This window comes from Macaca mulatta, chromosome X (genome assembly GCF_049350105.2).
Source record: "Macaca mulatta isolate MMU2019108-1 chromosome X, T2T-MMU8v2.0, whole genome shotgun sequence".
Lineage (NCBI taxonomy): Eukaryota > Metazoa > Chordata > Mammalia > Primates > Cercopithecidae > Macaca > Macaca mulatta.
The window spans coordinates 90,256,543-90,277,702 of NC_133426.1; the positions used below are offsets into that span (position 1 = coordinate 90,256,543).

Sequence of the window (21,160 nt, forward strand, 5' to 3'; positions counted from 1 at the left end):
CACACATAAACACATCTTTATGCACCCATGCACATTCAAACCTAGTGTTAAAATAGGCTGATAAGAAATAATTATTCAATAAGCCAAACAGGTAGATTCAATTAATGAATACTGACTAATTCAGTTCAAGCTTTAAAAAGTTGAGTGTGAACACTCCCACAATTTAAGAATAGGTTTCAAAAGCACCTGTGCACTTTAAAATATGACTGCTCTGTCCCCTTTAAATTTATTTTATTCACAATCCCTTTATGATGTCATCACTCAACATCACCAGTTTCAACTTACTATGCTCAAGTCCAGGCAACATACAGGCAGGGGAAATGTCTCTTCCAAGGTTGTAAGTCCTCTTTTTAATTCTTTTTAGTATTTCAAATAATCAATATGTCAATTTGGTTACAAATGTATATGTTTAACTGTAAAGAATGTTTCTTTCGTAGTCGTTTTATTTATAAATTAGAAATTGTATTTTAAACAGAGATATGAAATTTTCAATAATATCTTAGATGTTTTGCTTTGAAATTTCACGTGTGCAGTCTTTTATACAAAATACCTGTGAATCTTGACTGTTTTATCTCTCTGAGTCTCAGTTTCTTATTACTACATCTTGTTTTAGGAATCATGGAATAAACTAATGTGAAACTAATCTCCTCCCCTTAAAAGTCAATCTCCTCTTAAATAGAATAAACTAATGTGAAAGCACTTTAAAATGTAAAGCAGGATACAATGTAGTAAGACTATGTATGCTAGTTTGGTAAACTTAAATGTATGTGTAGGTAAAATTAGACCATTCTATTTTTCTGATAAATACAGTATTATGTCCAAGAAAGTATAGAGTTTATTTTTTAAAGACATCATTAAGTAGAAGATAAAGTATTATTCACATGGAATTAAACAGTTTTTCTGAAGCCTTTAGTTGCTGTAGTGTTGTTTTTTATTTTAAAAGTCAATCTCCTCTTAAAGAATATTTCTGAAAGTAATTTAAAAATTAAGATAATGTAAGCCATGCTAACTTACAACTACCAGATAATATCCCATGTATATTAAATTGAAATATATGAGATTGCTTGTATTAAACTATTTTGACCTAAAAAATGGAAATTTCTTATGGTACAACCTAATATAAAACACTTGTAAAGTCTATGAAAAAAAAATACAATTAATGTGGAATAAAAATATGGGGTATATGACCAGGAAATTTATAGGAAAAAATCTTAATTGCCAGTAAACATTAAAAAGTGCACAAATTCAATAGCAAAAAGCTAATTCAGAAAATATTTCACTCAGAAATTCAAACTTTGGAGAATTATTCCATAGAAAGGAATTGCAGACATTTTCCCTCTTTAAATGATATATATCTGTAATGTTTATATTTTTTTCTATTAGCGTGTATTACTTTTAGAAAATGAAAATTCAGTAAGTTTGAAAGAAAGAAAAAGAGTGGGCCAGGCGCGGTGGCTCTCTCCTGTAATCCCAGCACTTTGCGGACCACGATGTCAGGAGATCGAGACTATCCTGGCTAACATGGTGAAACCCCGTCTCTACTAAAAATACAAAAAAAATTAGCCAGGTGTGGTGGCAGGCGCTTGTAGTACCAGCTACTCGGGAGGCTGAGGCAGGAGAATGGCATGAACCCAGGGGGCGGAGCTTGCAGAGAATGGAGATCGCGCCACTGCACTCCAGCCTGGGCGACAGAGAGAGAGAGACAGACAGACAGACAGACAGACAGACAGACAGAAAGAAAGAAAGAAAGAAAGAAAGAAAGAAAGAAAGAAAAATGAAGGAGATTTGATCCAGAGATTAAAATTGAGCTCCCCAAAGTGAGCTTCTCAAATCACTAGCAGTTTTACAAAGACATTTCTAGCTTGATGCTGCCTACGCATGATCTTCCCTCTTAGATCACAAAGACCTCAGGTTTATGTCACCATTAGGCATTATCTCTTTGAAACTCACTGTCATCAGCAACACCCTGTATGTCCTCCTCTGCCTCCTATCTGAATGATAACTCTGTCCTCTTGCTGTATCTGAAACCCAACTCTCTCTCAAATTCATTGCTTTTCCTGCAGCCTTCAAGAGCGGTTGATGTTTTCCTTCCTACATCCTCTCCTACCACTGAACCCAAAAACGCAATAGATGTCGGCTTTATTCCTCAATGCTATTTCCAGGTCATTCTCCTTTCTTACTTCCAAAAATAGCCAACTTTGAATCTCATGTCATCAACTTATATCACCTGTGACCTTTCCTTGTGGTATTCATGACCTAACTCCTAGTACTCTGCTTCATTTTGTGATGATTTTCAGTCTGGCTATCACTTTCCCCAAAAGTACCTTTGTCTTAATTTCTAGTAATTTTACTGTTAGATGATCAATCTCATATCTAACATTTTAATTATTTAACTTTCTCTTCTCCAGTTATTTTGTCTTACATCCTAATTTAGTGGTTTACTACTGCACATATCCATCCAAAATCTCAAATTCAAACATTCCACTCTCCAACTGATACGTCAGGTACCTCTAATAATCTCATTTCAGCAATTCTACCTCTAAGACTGATCATTGATTCTACTGCCTTTTCCCTGTTCCTTGCTAATGACCCTTCTGTGGCTTTTCTTCTGTTGCGTGTCATAAATCTTTTCCTATCTTAGATTTTTACAGGCTCATGGTGAATTAGCACAAATATTTCCTTGAGTATATCCTCAGCTCCCTTTACCCCACTCTCTTTTTGGACATCTTTGCTGAAAAAAGCTTAATTTTTAACAAATTTAAACCTCTAATTATGCCCCACACCTCTGCAAGATAAATGTGCATGAGAAAAAAAAACTGTGTAACCATAATCATTATCTTCAATTTAAATATAAAATGACAAATTTCAAGTGGTCCATTAATGCTACCTGGCAGTATTCTGCGTTCATCTTTACCCCAGTACCCCACCTTCAGTCCTATTAGAGCAGATGCTTTCTTCTTGTTACATTTAACTCCTCTAACTAGGCATAATAGTTTCCGAAGGCTACTGTAAGAAACTACCAGAAACTGATTGGCTTAAACCATTATATATTGTCTCACAGTTCTGGAGACTACAAGTCCAAAATCAAGGTATCAGCAGGATTGGTTTACTCTAGAGGTTCTAAGGGAGACTCTGTTCCGTGCCTCTCTCTCCCAGTTTCTGGCAGTTCCTGGTATTGTGTGGCTTGTAGATGCATTGCACCAATATCTGCCTTCATCATCACATGGCATCCACTTTTTGTCTATGTCTCTTTCTCCCTTTGTTCTGATAAGAAAAAGATTTTCTTTTCTTGTAAGAACACTAGTCACTAGATTAGGGCACAACTTAATTCAGTATGATCTCATCTTTATTTGATTACTCCTGCAAAGATCCAATTCCAAATAAAGTAATATTCACAAGTACCAGATGTTAGAACTTGAATATAAATTTGGGGGACGTAAGTCAACTCATAACACAGGATTGAATTTTCTTCACTATTTATGCATATAGCTTTTTTGTTAACTCATATTCTTCTATAACATCATTTTTTCTTAACTCTTTGTAGATTTTGTCCCATCAGTGTTCAAAAAAAAATTAGCAACTCCTACCATTTAAAAAATCCCATTTCCACTTAAAAAATCCCTTTTCCTTCACAGCCTCTTCCAGCCCCCACCCCATTTTCCATCATCTTTGTATAGAAAATCTCTTGGAAAGAATTATTCATATTAGTTATCTTCACTTCCTTTTCTCCAACTAACAATCTCTTTTAAAACTATATTTTAATTGAAAAATTGAATGCATATATATGGTGGATAATTCAAAAAGAACAAAAGGAGAGTTGGCAAAATTCACTCTCCTATACTAGATTCCTAGATCCATTAACGGAGATAATCACTATTACTACTTTCTTTTCTCTCCCAGACTTATTTCAGATTTTGTCCTTACCATTCCATGGAATGGCTTTCATATCTACAGTTCCACTAGCAGCACTTGATACAACTGACCCCTTTCATGAAATATTCTTCTCTTGGTTATCATGTCACTCTGCTTTCTTGGTTTCCCTTCTATTATATTACTATTCCTTATCAGCCTCTGTTGCTGGTTTCTCTTCACCTCTTCAATCTATAAATGTTGAATAGCCCAAAAACTTAGACCTCGGACTTCTTTTTTTCTTATCTACAAGCATTTAGTATACAATATCATCCAGTCCAATGATTTTATATCCCATCTAAATGCTGATGAATTCTAAATTTATATCTCAGTTCCAGACCACACCTCTAATTTTCAGATTTATATGTACAACCAATTTATTGACAATTCCACTTAGATGTCTAATATGTATCTCAAACTTAATATGAGCAAAACGAAAATATTATTTTGTACTCCTTTTAAACCTGCTCATCCATAAGTATTCTGCATCTCAGAAATTGGCACTACTATTCACTCAGTTGTTTAAGCAAACAAACACATGCATACACACACACACACACACACACACTCCCCAACATACCTTCGGCGTCATCCTCAATTGCCTTCTTTCTCTAGCAGTGAACATCCAGTACATCACCAAATCCTATAGGGATTACCTTTAAAATATATCTAGAATTTAGTCCCAACATCATTTCTGCCATCAACTCTAAACCATTTTGATCTCTTATTTAGATTATTGCTAAAACCTCTGTGCGTGTTACCTTGATTAGTTTCATATTGTCTCTGTAACAAATTACCATATACTTTGTGGATTAAAATGATAGAAATTTAATCCCTTACATTTCTGGAAGACGTAAGTACAAAATGAATCATTCAGAGCTAAAATCAAGTTATTGGAAGGGCTGATTCTTTCTGAAGGCATCAGAAGTGATTTTATTCCTTGCCTTTTTTTGCTTCTCGTGGCTGCTAGCATTTCTTGGTTTTTGACTGCATCATTCTGATCTCTGCAATGTCATCATATTGCATTTCTTCTGTAATCAAATCTTCTTTTACCTATTTCTTATATACACAATTGTAATAATACTTAGGACCCACCGGGATAATCTAAGATTTTAATCGCACCTGCAAATTGTCATTTGCCATGTAAGATAACTTTCACAACTTCCAGGATTGTTGCGGGAAGTCAGGGACCCTGAAGGAAGGAATCGGCTGAAAGCACTATGGAAGAACATAAATTGTGAAGATTCATGGACATTTATTAGTTCCCCAAATTAATACTTTTATAATTTCTTACGCCTGTCTTAACTTTAATCTCTTAATCCCGTCATCTTTGTAAGTGGAGGATGAATGTCGCTTCAGGACCCTGTGATGACTGTGTTAACTGCACAAATTGTTTGTAGAGCATGTGTATTTGAATATGAAATCTAGCAATTTAAGCACATGATAACAGCGATTTTCAGGGAACAAAGGAGATAACTTTAAAGTCTGACTGTCTGTGGGCCTGGCGGAACAGAGCCATATTTCTCTTATTACCAAAAACGGGTAAGATAAATATCGCTGGATATTAATAATTAACAGCCCTGGGAAAAGAATGTATTCCCAGGGCAGGGCCTCTAAAATGGCTGGCCTGGCAGTGTCTGCCTTATGCAGATGTAAATAGGGTTGAAACACACCCTAGTCTCCTGCAGCACCCCCAGGCTTGCTAGGATTAGGAAATTCCAGCCTGACAAATTGTAGTCAGACCAGTTCTCTGCACTTGAACCTTGTTTATCAGTGACAATGCGTGCACAGCTGGACATGGAAGTTCATTAGTGATTCTAGTTTCGCCCTGACCTTGTGATCTCGCCCTGACCTCCTGCCTTGTGATCTTTTGTCGCCCCTGAAGCATATGATCTCTGTGACCAACACCCTATTCATACACTGCCTCCCTTTTGAAAATTGCTAATAAAAACTTGCTGGTTTTACAGCTCAGGGGGCATCATGGAACCTGCCGACATGTGATGTCTCCCCTGGACACCCAGCTTTAAAATTTCTCTCTTTTGTACTCTTTCCCTTTATTTCTCAGACCAGTCAACACTTAGGGAAAATAGAAAAGGACCCACGTTGAATATCGGGGGTGGGTTTCCCCGATAAGGGATTAGAAAATTGATATCTTTAGAGTATATTATTCAGCCTACTACAGTCTGTCCTGAACCCCAAATATTCATTTCTATCCCACATGCAAATACAGTCACTCAAAGCTAAACTAACATCTACAAAACTATCACCTCATTTCAGTATTAACTCAAGTCCAATATCATATGCAAATATCATCAGCTCTAAAGTCCCAGTTGCTATAGTGTAAATCATCTAAATCAGGTATAGCGAGATTCTGTATGTGTTCCATCCTGGGGTGAAATTACCCTATATCTGTAGAACTGTAAAATTAAAAAACACATTTTCTGCTCCAAAAATACAATGATTGAACATGGACAGAAGAATAATCATAGACATTTTAACTTCATAAAACGGGAAAATAAAACAAACCAAAAAAAATGGAATCATTGGCCTCAAGCAATTTCTAAGTCAAACTGAGTAAACTCTGTTAGATATCAATGTCTGTGAATAATCTACTGTGGCTTGAGATTCCACTACCTTGGCCCATGGCTCCACCCCTGGGCTTTTAGCTCTATCCTCAGAGTTAGCCATCGTTTTTTTTAAAGGATAGCACATGTTTGCAACTGAGTCGCTCTGCCTGCCTGATTCCTGCCTGTATAGATTTATCAGTTTAATTCTTTCATCCTTCCTCTCTCGTCCCTTTTCATCCCAAACTCTCAGTGTTGCTGGTATAACATTCTCAGAAACTTGTGCTTCTCTTGTGTATATTATGAGCATACCAGCCATTAAAAAAAAGTTTCCTCCACAGATGTTTATAAAGAAAATATTTTTATACATTTAGTCTATATACCTGACTTTTGCTGAGATGGTTGATCAGATCCTTAAGTAACATGCTTTATCTTCCAGCACTAGCAAAATATTGTCCAGCCCCACTCAGCACTCTCTCTGGAGAACACTTCCCTGACAGTGAACCTTAATTTATCATCTTTTAAAATCTGTGTAAAGTGAGAATTTCCCAAATAATTAAGTCCTGGTGATTGTTTGCATAGCAATTCTTTCCTTAATTATATTTATTTTCCTTCTCATTTTACTATAGGCAGCAAGAAGAAACTGCATTATACATTCAATGCTTTCCTTGAAAATCTCCTCAACTGAATATCCTAGTTCATTACTTATGTTCTTCACATAACTGTAGAACATAGTTCAGCTGTTTCTGCCACTATACAGATGGAATTATCTTTCCCCAGTCTTCAATAACATGTTTTTCACTACCTCCTGAGTTCTCACCAGCAACATCTTTAAAATCCATATTTCATCAAGTCTTTTTATGATGATTTATGTATTCTCAAAGATGATGTAGGCTTTCTTCTACAATGTTCCTCACTTTCTCTGAGTTTTCACCAACAAAGTCTTCAACATCCATATTTTCTAGCAGTTTTATTCAAGGCAATCAAGGCTTTTTCCATCACACTCCTTAAAATTATTTTAACCTCTTTCCAATGCCCAATTCCAAAACTACTTCTACATCTTTGAATATATATTACAGCAACAACCACTCCTGGTACCAACATTTGCATTAATTTTCTATTGTTGTTGTGGAAAATTGTCACAAACATAGTAGCTGAAACAACATAGTTTTACAGTTGTGGAGGTCTGAAATCTAAAATCTATTTCACTGGGCTAAAATCAAGGTGTTAGCAAGGCAGATTTCTTCTAAACTCTGAGGGCAAAATCTATTTCCTTGCTTTTTTTACCTTTTAGTGGCTACTCAGAATTTTTGGCTAGCCCCCATTCTTCCTCCTTCAAAGTGCACCACTCCAATCTCTGCTTTCATAATCACTTTGCTTTCTCCTCCTCTGACCCTCTTTACTTCCTCTTATAATAGTTTTGGTGATTACATTTTGTGCCCTCTTGAACAATCCAGATAACCTCCCAGTCTCAAGACTCTCAATTTAACCGCTTATGCAAAGTCCTGTTTGCCACATACGATAACATGCACAGGTCCCAGAAATTAAAGTTTGGATTTTTTTTATTGTTCAGCCTCAACAATACTTAATATTCAATTGTTAAATGAATAATTTAGTGAAAACTACAGCATAATTTCTTGTCTAAGTTTGAGGATTAAATTCATTTGATTATCAGGAAATTAAAGAAAAGTGATGAATTAAACATAAATGGTGCAAAAACAATAGGACAAGAAGAAAGTTATCTTTATAAAGAGTAAATTTGAAATAGAGAGTGCATAAACTGAAAAGGAATACAAGATTTTAAGAGCAGGATTTCACCCCAGATCAAATCAAGCAAATATAATTATTCAACTACATTAAAACATTACATATTTGAAAGTTTATTATGAACACTGAAATTCTATAAAAGCACAATGAAAATATTACCTATTATTCATATTGTTGTCATAACCATACTATTTCTCTGAAGAATCTTTGTCATGATGTTCAAAGAAATGTGTATTTTATTTATTTATTTATCTATTTTCTCTTTCTTCTACAATTATTAGAGAAGGAAAAACTTGTACAGTTTGTAATAACTGGATAATGGGAGTTCAATATATCACTATATTTCATTATGGTTATAGATTTTATGCCCAGTTTAATAAATATTTGTCTACTCTACTATCGTTAAGATATCCTCCTTTGTTACCTCATAGAACTTTTATTATTTTACAGTTCAGCTTTAGGTCTTCAGTCTATCTGAGATTGATTCTGGTACTTATTGTGAAACGGTGGTCAAGAATCACACTTTTCCCCTTGTTGATACTTAATTGATTAAAATCATTATTGAAAACCCCATTTTTCTCCAGTGCATGAAAACTTTGGTATAATTTGTGTGACTGTATCTATATAGGTCTCTTATTTTGCTTTCCATTCAACTTCATTAGTTATTTGTCTCTGTATCTATGTTCCATTATCTTAATTACTGTCACTTTAAAATAACTTGGTATATTAATATGTGGCATTATATATCTTTCATGTTATTTTACTTCCAAATTGTCTTGTATATTCTTGAATCTTTTATTTCCATATAAATGGTAGAATCACTAGACAGTAATCACAAAAACATTTTAAAAATTATTGGGATTACACTGAATTAATACTTGAATTTGAAAATAATTGCTATATTTTGTATTACTGAGTCTTTCATACTCTAACATGTTATATATTTCTATTTGTGTATTTTTAAAAAATGTATCTTAATATTAGTTTCTACTATTCAGTATAAAGCTATTGTACGTATATATTTTTATATTTATTTCTAGGTATTTGCTATTTTTTATTTGATTGCATAAATGGTACTACTAGAATATTTTCTAAATGTTTTTTCATGGTATATAGAAAGGTAATTATAGTTTATCTTTTTGTTAACTTTTAAAGCTCAGGAGTACATGTTCACATTTGGTATATAGGTAAACTTGTGTCATGGGGGTTCACTGTACAGATTATTTAATCACTCAGGTATTAAGTCTGGTACCCATTAGTTATTTTTTATGATCCTCTCCCTCCTCCTACCCTCCATCTTCTGATAGACCCTAGTGTGTGTTGCTCCGGTCTATGTGTCCATGTGTTCTCATCATTCAGCTCCCATTTATAAGAACATGTGGTGTTTGGTTTTCTGTTCCTGCTCTAGTATACTGAGGATAATAGCTCCCAACTCCATCCATAGCCCTGCAAAGAACATGATCTCATTCATTTTTATAGCTACATAGTATTCCATAGTGGATATGTACCACAGTTTTTAAATCCAGTCTACCGTTGATGGGCATTTGTGTTCATTTCATGTCTTTGCTATTGTGAGTAGTGTTGCAATGAACATAAGCATGCATTTATCTTTATAATAGAATGATTTCTATTCCTTTAGGTATATACCCAGTAATGGGATTGCTGGGTCAATTTGTATTTCTTCCTCTAAGTCTTTAAGGAATTGTCACATTTCTTTCACAATGGTTGAACTAATTTATACTCCTGCCAACAGTGTATAAGCATTCCTTTTTCTCCACAACCTTGCCAACATCTATTTTCTGAATTTTTAAAAATAGCTAAAAGCTCAACATCACTGATCAATACAGAAATGCAAATCAAAACCACAATGAGATACAGTCTCACACCAGTCAGAATGACTATTATTACATTTTATCTTTGTCTCTAACAATCTTACTAAATTCACTCATTAATTTTAATAGCGTCCCTATAGATATTTTGAATGTTCTATGTAAACAGTCATGCTCCCTTTAAATAGTGACAGTTTTATTTCTTCTTTTTTCTCTTCTTATGATTTTTAACTTATTTTTACTTGCCTCATCTTTCTTCTGATCGCACTAAAATTTCCATCACCATGTTAAATTAAAATTATACTAGTGAACATCTTTTTCTTGTTTCTGAGGTCAGAGAAAACTTTCCAACTTTTCACTATAGAGTAATACATTTGTTGTAGGTTTTCTATAGGTTCCCATTATTAGATTAAGGTAGTTCTTGTCTATTCCTTGTTTGTTAAAGATTTACATAAATAAGTGTAAGATATTATCAAATATTTTTTCTCAATGTTGAGATGATAATATAATTTTTTTCTTCTTTATGCTAAAAATTTATTATAAATAGTGTTAGATATTATCATCAAATTTTGTTTCCTACATGATGAAATGATCATATAGTTTTTTTCTTCTTTACTGTCTTAATGTAGTCAATTTCATATGTTAAACCAACCTGAAATAATCTCCATTTGGTCGTGATATAATATCCTTTCTATGTATTAAATTTTCCAAAAATGTTTCATGATTTTGGCGTCAGCTTGACACGGTGTCTCATGGTAGTAATTCCAGTGCCATGGGAGGACAAGGTAGGAGGATTGCTTGAGGCCAAGAATTTGAGACCAGTCTAGACAACATAATCAGATCCTGTCTCTACAAAAAAATAAAAAATAAACAAAAATCAGCCAAGTATTGAAGTGTGCACCTGTACTCTTAGCTACTTGGGAGAGTAAAGCAGGAGGATCACTTGAGCCCACGAGTTAAAAGAGTTGCAATGAGCAATGATCATGCCACTGTACTCCAGTCTGGGTGACAGAAAGATATCCTGTATCAAAAAAAAAAAAATAAGAAAAAAGAATTTTGGCATAAACGTTTATAAAAGATGTAGGCCTATAATTCTACTTTGTGTTAAAGAATTTATCAGGTGTTGGTATCTAGGTTATGCTCCCTTCATAAAAAAATTTATAAATATTTCCTCCTTTTCTATTCTCTGAATGAGTATGTAAACAATCTTTTTTTAGGAATTTGGAAGAAAGGATCAATGAAGACATTTGGACCTGGCATTCACTGTGTCGGTAAGTTATTAATTATTAAGACTTTTAATTATTAAGACTAAGCCTGGCACTGAGCAGGTCTTAAGCCTGGGTATTGGGGCCAACCTGGAGGTTGGGTCCATGGGTGCCCACCAGGGGCCTGAGGGCATGGGGGTTGGTGTGGAGCCTGGATTTGCAAGTGCCAGCCCATATTTTAGGACTGTGGGGGCCAATCATAGGGCTGTGGCAGGCTTGAAATTTTGGTCTATGTTGGTAGTCTCCTGTGGACAGTCTGATGCTTAAGGCTTTGGTGGCTGCCTGGACTTGGGATTTTCAAGTGCCAGCCTGGTGACTAGAGCTGTGGCAGCCAGCCTGGCAGTAGGGCAGGACTGGAGCTTTGAGCAGGCCTGAAATCTGAGTCTATAGAACAAGCCAGAGCTCTGGGGGCTAGTCTGGCACTGAGATAGGCCTGGACACCTCTATGGGTGTTGGCCTTGAGTCTGCAGGTTTCAGCCTCATCTGCAGTGGGGGCAAACCTGGAGACTGAGTCTGCCAGGCAGTCTGGAGCCTACGGCCATGAGGTCCTGCATGGTGCCCGGTTTTACTGGGGCAGGTCTGCAATTACATTCCATATAAACTCAATACATTGATACTTGTTGTGACTTGCTTCATGGCCCAGTATGTGGTCACTCTTGTTAAATGTTCTATGTGAATTTGAAAAAAATATATATAATGCAATTGTTTGATGTAGTGTTTTTATAGGATGTCAAACTTCGTTATTCAAGTTTTCTATATCTCCTTTGATATACATTTTATTTTTGTTTGATTAGTTATTAAGATAGGTATGCTAAAGCTCCAACTAATTGTGAGTTTATACAGTACTACTTTTAGTTTTATATTTTTTCATTACATTTTCCTCTGTATTATCATTTATACATTATTTTATTATTAATTTGTTGTTATTCCAGGGATTAGATTAATCTTTGACATCTTATAGTTTAGTATGAATTAATATTTCCATTAGTTCTCAAAAAATGTAAGCACCTTGCACTTTAATTCAATTTATTCCACCCACATTGTTACACTATTATTATTATACACTTATGTATTCCAAACTTAGTAGATTATAATTACTATTATTTGTAAATAATATTTATATTCTATACTTGCTCTTTTGATGGTCTTTATTTTATCTTGTGTTAAATGAGGATCATCTCAGGTCATATTTTCCTGCCTAGAGAAATCTCATTAATATTTCCTTTAGTGCTTTCTGCTTGCAATGAAATTATCATGGTTTTTATTTGTTTAAAAATATCTTTTTTTAAGAATGTTAAAGATAGCTAGAGAGAAAGGGCAGGTAACCTACTAAGAAAACCCCATCAGGCTAACAGTGGAACTCTCAGTATAAACCCTAAAACCCAGAAGAGATTGTGACACTATATTTGACATTTTTAAAGAAAAAAAAAAAAAAAAAAAACTTCAACCAAGAATTTCACATCCAGCCAAATGAAGCTTCTGAAGCAAAGGAGAAATAAGATCCTTCTCAGATAAGCAAATGCTGATGAAGTACATTACCGCCTGACATGCCTTACAAGAGATCTTGAAAACAACTCTAAATGTGAAAAGAAGAAAACATTACCAATGAACACAAAAACACACTTAAATACATATATCAGTGACACCATAAAATAAACACATAAGCAAGTCAACATAATGACCAGCTAACAACACCATGTCAGGATCAAATCCACATATATCAATATTAACTTTAAATGTAAATGACTAAATGCCCAATTTAAAAGACAGAGACTAGAAAGCTATATAAATAAGCAAGACCCTTGGCCGGGCGCGGTGGCTCAAGCCTGTAATCCCAGCACTTTGGGAGGCCGAGACGGGTGGATCACGAGGTCAGGAGATCGAGACCATCCTGGCTAACACGGTGAAACCTCGTCTCTACTAAAAATACAAAAAACTAGCTGGGCAAGGTGGCGGGCGCCTGTAGTCCCAGCTACTCAAGAGGCTGAGGCAGGAGAATGACTTAAACCTGGGAGGCGGAGCTTGCAGTGAGCTGAGATCCGGCCACTGCACTCCAGCCTGGGCGACAGAGCGAGACTCTGTCTCAAAAAAAAAAAAAAAAAGACCCAATGGTATGATGTTTTTAAGAGATGCTTCTTACATGCAATGACATCCATAGGCTCAAAATTAGGGATGAAGGAAAATAAACTAAGCAAATGGAAATCAGACAAAAAGCTGGGGTTGTAACCCTAATTTCAGATAAAACAGACTTTAAACTAACAAAGATAAAAAATAAGAGCATTACATCAGGGAGGGGCTAAGTAGCCACCTAGAAATAGCTACGGTTGAAGGGTCCCACCAAGAACAAAAATGGAGACTGAATCCTGCACCAGCAACTAAGGTATCCAGGTTCTCTCTCACTGGGACTGATTAGGCAGTTGGCAGGACCCATGGAGAGTGTATACAAGCAGGGTGGAGTGATAGCCTACCTGGGAGCTGCATGAGGCAAGGGGAGTTCCCACCCACCCAAGGGAAGTAGTGAGTGTGCAACCCCACTAAGGAAACCACACTTCTTCCACAGATCTATGCAACCCAAATATCAGGAGATTCCCTCATGATCCCATGCCACCAGGGCCTTGGATCCCAAGCACAGAACTGTGCAGATTCTCAGAGGCCACATGGCTGCAGACTGCCTAAGATGACTGAGCTCCTGGAAGGGTGGGTGACAGCCATCGCTGTGGCTACCTGCTGCCTAAGATGACTGAGCTCCTTGCCAGAGGGGTGGCAGCCATCACTGCAGCTCCAGTCCCCTGGTTGGTGCCAGGGAGACTGAGTGGTTTAGACCAAGAGAAATTTCCCACAGCACAGCACAGTGGCTGTGACAGATCACGGCCAGACTGCCTCTTTTGGCTGGACGCAGACCCACTCTTCCTCACTGTGTAAGCCCTCCCTGCAGGAATTTCAGCAACTCCAGACAGGGGGTTATGGACAAAACTCTGATCCCCCTGGGGCAGATCCCCTGAGGGGAGCAGTGGCCACAGTCTCTACGGATCAGTGGACTTAGTTTTTCCCCTGCTGGCTCTGAGAAATTCAGACAGTCCAGAAGAGTGAGATTCTCCCCAATACAGGGCACCCTCTCTGCCAAGTGGCAGTCAGAGTGCTGTGTTAAGTGGGTCTGTGATCCCATGCTTCCTGACTGTGTGAGACTCCCACAATGGGTCGTTAGACACCTTTTCAGGAGCATTCCCTCTGGTGTCAGGCTGGTTACCCTGTGGGATGCAGCTCCCAGAAGAAGTAGCAGACCAGCCATCTTTGCTGTTCTACTGCCTCCAGTGGTGACACCTCCAGGGGCGGGAGAGGCCCAGACCAATAGGACCTGGAGTGGACCCCCAGCAAACCACAGCAGCCCTACAGAAAAGAGGCCTGACTGTTAAAAGAAAAATAACGGTAATTAACAACAACAGAATGAACAAAAAAGTCCCTACAAAAACCCTATCCAAATATCAGCATCCTCAAAGATTGAAACTAGATAAACTCAAGAAGATAAGAAAAGAATAAATAAAAAACTGAAACCTCAAAAATCCAGAGTGCCTTTTCTCCTCCAAATGATGACAACACCTTGTCAGCAAAGTCATAGAACTGGGCTGAGGCTGAGATGGATTAACTAACAGAAATAGGCTTCAGAATGTGGATAACAGCAAACTTCACTGAGCTGAAGGAGCATGTTCTATCTCAATGCAAAGAAGCTAAGAACCATGATAAAACATTACAAGAGCTGTTAACCAGAATAACTGTTTAGAGAGAAATATAAATGACTTAATAAATCTGAAAAACACAACATAAGAACTTCACAATGCAACCACAAGTATCAGTAGCCAGACAGACAAAATGGAGGAAAGAATTTTAGAAATTCAAGGCTATCTTGCTGAAATGAGAAAGACAGACAAGATTAAAGAAAAAAGAATGAAAGGAACAAACAAAACCTCTGGGAATTGTGGGATTATGTAAAAAGATGAAACCTGAGACTGATTGGGGTACCTAAAGAAGACAGGGAGATTGAAACCAAGCTGGATAAAATACTTCAGGATCTCATCCAGGAAAACTTCCCCAGCTTAACAAAGCATGCCAACATTCAAATTCGGGAAATCCAGAGAACCCCAGTAAGATACTCTATGAAGGATCAACCTCAAGACACAATCATCAGATTCTCCAAGGTTAAAATAAAGAAAAAAATAATGTTAAGGGCAGCCAGAGAGAAAGGTCAGGTCATCTACAAAGGGAAGCCCATCAGAATCACAGCAGAGCTCTCAGCAGAAATGCCACAAGCCAGAAAAGATTGGGGCCAATATTCACCATTCTTAAAGAAAAAATTTTAAACCCTGAATACCATATCTGGCCAAATGAAGCTTCATGAGCAAAAGAGAAATAAAATCTTTTACAGACAAGCAAATACTGAGGGAATTCATCACCACCAGGCCTGCCTTGCAAGAGCTCCTGAGGGAAGCACTAAATATGGGAAGGAAAAATTGTTACCAGCCACTACAAAAACACACTGAAGTACACAGACCAATAACACTATGAAGCGACTACCACAACAAGTCTGCAAAGTAACCAGCTAGCATTATGGTGATAGGATATAATACACACATGACAATATTAACCTTAAATGTAAATGGGCTAAATGTCCCAATGAAGAAACACAAAATAGCAAGTTGGATAAAGTCAAGAATCATTGGTGTTCCGTTTTCAAGAGAACCAGCTCCTGTGCAAAGACACACATATGCTCAACAAAAGGGATGGAGGAAAATCTACCAAGCAAATGGAAAGCAGAAAAATAGTAGATGTTGCTGTCTTAGTTTCTGACATAATAGACTTTAACTCAACAAAGATCATAAAAGACAAACAGGACATTACATAATGACAAAGGATCCAAAAAGAGCTAACTATTCTACATATATGTATATACCCAATACAGGAGCACCCAAATTAAAAAAAAAAAAAGTGTTTAGAGACCTAAAAAGAAACTTAGACTCCCAAACAATAAAAGTGGGAGACATTAACAGTCACTGTTAATATTAGACAGATCATCAAGATAGAAAATTAACAAAGCTATTCAGGACTTGAACTCAGCTCTGGATCAAGTTGACCTGGTAGATACCTACAGAACTCTGCATCCAAAACCAACAGAATATGCATTTATCTCTGTTCCACATGGCACTTACTCTAAAATCTATCACATATTTGGAAATGAAATACTCCTCAGCAAATTCAAAATAACTGAAAACATAACAAACAGTCTCTCAGACCACAGCGTAATCAAATTAGAGCTAAAAGACTCACCAAAACCACACAACTACATGGAAATTGAACCTGCTCCTGAATGAATACCGGGTAAATAATAAAATTAAGGCAGAAAGCAAGAAGTTCTTTGAAACCAATGAGATCAGAGACAATGTACTAGAATCTCTGGTACACAGGTAAAGCAGGGTTAAGAGAGAAACTTATAGCACTTAATGCCCACATCAAAAGCTGGAAAGATCTCAAATAAACACCCTAACATCACAACTAAAATAACTAGAGAACCAAGAGCAAACAAACCCCAAAGCTAGCAGAAGACGAGAAATAACTAAGATCAGAGTAGAACTGAAGGAGATAGAGACACAAAAAAAGCCCTTCAAAAAATCAAGGAATCCAGAGCTCTTTATTTATTTATTTATTTAATAATAAAATAATATTAATAATAATAATTTTAAAAAGATACTTTAATAATATAATAAAATAGATCAACTGCCAACTAGACTAATAAAGAAGAATATAGAGAAGAATCAAATAGACACAATCAGAAATGATAAGGGGCATATCACCACTGACAAAAAAGCTCAGGACCCGATGTATTCACAGCCGTATTTGACCAGATATACAAAGAAGAGCTGGAACCATTCCTACTGAAAGTATTCTAAAAAAATTGAGGAGGAGGGACTTTTCCTCAACTCATTCTATAAGGCCAGGATCATCCTGATACCAAAACCTGGAAAAGACACAACAGAAAGAGAAAACTTCAGGCCAATGTTCTTGATGAGCATTGATGCAAACATTAAAAAAAAAAAAAAAAAAAAAAAAAAAAAAAAAAAAAAACTTGCAAACTAAATCCAGCAGCATGTCAAAAAATCTAGTCCATCATGATTAAGTAGACTTCATCCCTGGTATATAAGTTTGGTTCAATATATGCAAATTAACAAATGTGACTCATCACATAAACAGAACTAAAGACAAAAACCACATGATTATCTCAATAGATGAACAAAAGGCTATCAATAAAATTTAACACCCCTTCATGTTAAAAACTCCCAATAAACTAGGTATTGAAGGAACACACCTCAAAATAATAAGAGTCGTCTATGACAAAAACATAGCCAACATCATACTGAATAGGGAATAGCTGGAAGCTTTCTCCTTGAAAGCCAGCATAAGACAAGGATTCCTTCTCTCAATGCTCATATTCAACATAGTATTGGATGTCCTGGCCAGGGAAATCAGACAAGAGAAATAAATGAAAGCAATAAATTGAAATAGAGGAAGTAAACTATTCCTATTTGCAGCTGACATGATTCTATACCTAGAAAACTCTGTAGTCTCAGCCCAAAAGATCCTTAAGCTGATAAACAACTTCAGAAAAATTTCAGGACACAAAATCAATATGCAAAAATGACTAGCATTTCTATCAACCAATAACAGTCAAGCTAAGAGCCAAATCAGAAAAGTAATACAATTCACAATTGCCAGAAAAAGAATAAAATACATAGGCCTACAACTAATCAGGGAGGTTAAAAAGCTCTACCATGAGAATTACAAACACTGATCAAAGAAATCAGAGATAACACAAACAAGTGGAAAACACTCTATACTCATGAATAGGAAGAATCAATATTATTAAAATGGCCATACTGTCCATAGCAATTTACAAATTCAATGCTATTTCTATCAAACTACCAATGACATTCTTCATAAAACCAGAAAAAAACTATTTAAATTTTATATAAAACCAAATATAAAGCCCAAATACCCAAGGCAATCCTAAGCAAAAAACACAAACAAAAAACTCTCCCCCCCCACACACACACGTGCATACACATACACACACACCCACACACACAAACCCAAAGCTGGAGACATAATGTTAGCCAACTTTAAACTATACTACAGGACTACAGTAACCAAAATACAAAACAGCATGGTACTAATACAAAACAGATACATAGATATACGGAACACATAGAGTCCAGAAATAAGGCCACACACATGCAACCATCTGAACTTCCGTAAAGCTAACAAAAACCAGCAATTGAGAAAGGACGCCCTATTCAATAAATGGTTCTGAGATAACTGACTAGACATATACAGAAAATTGGAACTGCACCTCTTTCTTACACCATATAAAAAATCAACTCAAGATGAATTAAAGCTTTTAATGTGAAACTCAAAATTATAAAAAACCCTGAAAGGCAACCTAGGTGATATCATTTTGGTTGTAGTAACTGGCAAAGATTTCATGACAAACACGCCAAAAGCAATCACAACAAAAGCAAAAACTGATGAATGAGACCTATTAGGTTGCTGCAGAAGTAATTGTGGTTTTTGCCCTTTAAAGTAATGACAAAAATCACAATTACTTTTGTAATAATTAAACTAAATAGCTTCTGCATAGCAAAATAGACTACCAACAGAGTAAACAGACAACCTTAAGAATAGGAGAAAATGTTTGCAATGTATGGACAAAAGTCTAATATGCGGCATCTAAAAGGAACTTCAACAAATGTACAAGAAAAAAAAACTAATAACCCCACTTAAAATTGGGCAAAGGACATAAACAGACAGTTCTTAAAAGAAGACATACAGATGGCCAACAAGCATATGAAAAACTCAACATCATTGATCATTAGAGAAAGGCAAACCAAAATCAAAGTAAGATACCATCTCACACTGGTGAGAATGGCTATTATTAAAAAGCCAAAAAATAACAGATGCTGATGAGGTTGTGAAGAAAAGGAAAAGGTTATATACACTGTTGGTGGGAGTGTAAATTACTTCAACCATTGTGGAAAGCAGTGTGGCAATTCCTCAAAAAGCTAAAAACAGAACTAGCATTCAACCCAGCAATGGTTTTATACCCATTACTGGATATATAAATCATTCTATCACAGGAATATAAATCATTCTATCACAAATACATGTGCAGCACTATTCACATTAGCAAAAACATGGAATCAATCTAGATGTCCATCAATGGTAGACTGCATAAAGAAAATATTGTACATATACCGCATGGAATACTACGCAGCCATAAAAATGGAATCAGATCATGTCTTTTGTGGGAACATGAATGGAGCTGCAAGCCATTATCCTTAGCAAAGTAACAAAGAAACAGAAAACCAAATACTGCATGTTATCTCTTATAAGTGGGAACTAAATGATAACATGAAAACAGAGGGGATCAAAGACTCTGGGGCCTATTAGCGTGTGGAGGGTGGGAAGAGAGAGAGGACAAAAAAAAATAACTCTTGGGTACTACACTTAGTATCTGGGTGATAAAATAATCTGTATAACATACTCCTGTGACAAGAGTTTACCTGTGTAGCAAACCTGTATGTATACCCATGAACCTAAGATTAAAGTAAACAAACAAACAAACAAACATGTGATTATTTTATCTTAATTTTTAAAGGATATTTGTGTTGTGCTAAAATCTTGAGTTGGGAGTTATTTTCTTTTATAACTTTAACTATGTAGTTACACTGTTGGCTTATATCACTAATTTTCTCCTTTATATCAAGAGATAGGTTACCATCACCTACATATATAAGGAGCATGTATATATCCACTTATAAAACAAATAATAACTAAGACTACACTTAGAAAATGAAGAAAACTGCTCAGAAGTTTAACTATGTTTCAATTTCCAATAATTTGAGACTGAAATATTTTCTATATAAAGCAGGCATTTCATAATATTTGGCTAAATTATCCCTTTTCTGACTGGTTCTTTGTTGCCTTTTCCAGTGATATCCCAACTGAGATGTATGTGCAAGACAACTGAAGTGTAGAAATAATATATTAACCATTTCTTCTAGATTTTCCAGTTTATTTGCGTAGAGGTGTTTATAGTATTCTCTGATGGTAGTTTGTATTTCTGTGGGGTCGGTGGTGATATCCCCTTTATCATTTTTAATTGCGTCGATTTGATTCTTCTCTCTTTTCTTCTTTATTAGTCTTGCTAGTGGTCTGTCAATTTTGTTGATCTTCTCAAAAAACCAACTCCTGGATTCATTGATTTTTTGGAGGGTTTTTTGTGTCTCTATCTCCTTCAGTTCTGCTCTGATCTTAGTTATTTCTTGCCTTCTGCTAGCTTTCGAATGTGTTTGCTCTTGCTTCTCTAGTTCTTTTAATTGCGATGTTAGAGTGTCAATTTTAGATCTTTCCTGCTTTCTCTTGTGGGCATTTAGTGCTATAAATTTCCCTCTACACACTGCTTTAAATGTGTCCCAGAGATTCTGGTATGTTGTATCTTTGTTCTCATTGGTTTCAAAGAACATCTTTATTTCTGCCTTCATTTCGTTATGTACCCAGTAGTCATTCAGGAGCAGGTTGTTCAGTTTCCATGTAGTTGAGCGGTTTTGATTGAGTTTGTTAGTCCTGAGTTCTAGTTTGATTGCACTGTGGTCTGAGAGACAGTTTGTTAGAATTTCTGTTCTTGTACATTTGCTGAGGAGTGCTTTACTTCCAATTACGTGGTCAATTTTGGAGTAAGTACGATGTGGTGCTGAGAAGAATGTATATTCTGTTGATTTGG

The 21,160-nt window shown here is 36.0% G+C and overlaps 1 protein-coding gene across 1 annotated transcript in view; it reads left to right on the plus strand.

The window, feature by feature from the left end:
• Nucleotides 1-283: 283 nt before the first annotated feature.
• Nucleotides 284-21,160, plus strand: part of CYLC1 (cylicin 1) — a 45,771-nt gene continuing 24,894 nt past the window's right edge. The window contains exon 1 of the mRNA XM_077988769.1: nt 284-337. Coding sequence (XP_077844895.1) covers nt 321-337 — 17 coding nt within the window. The 5' untranslated portion in view covers nt 284-320. The remainder of the gene's footprint in view (nt 338-21,160) is intronic.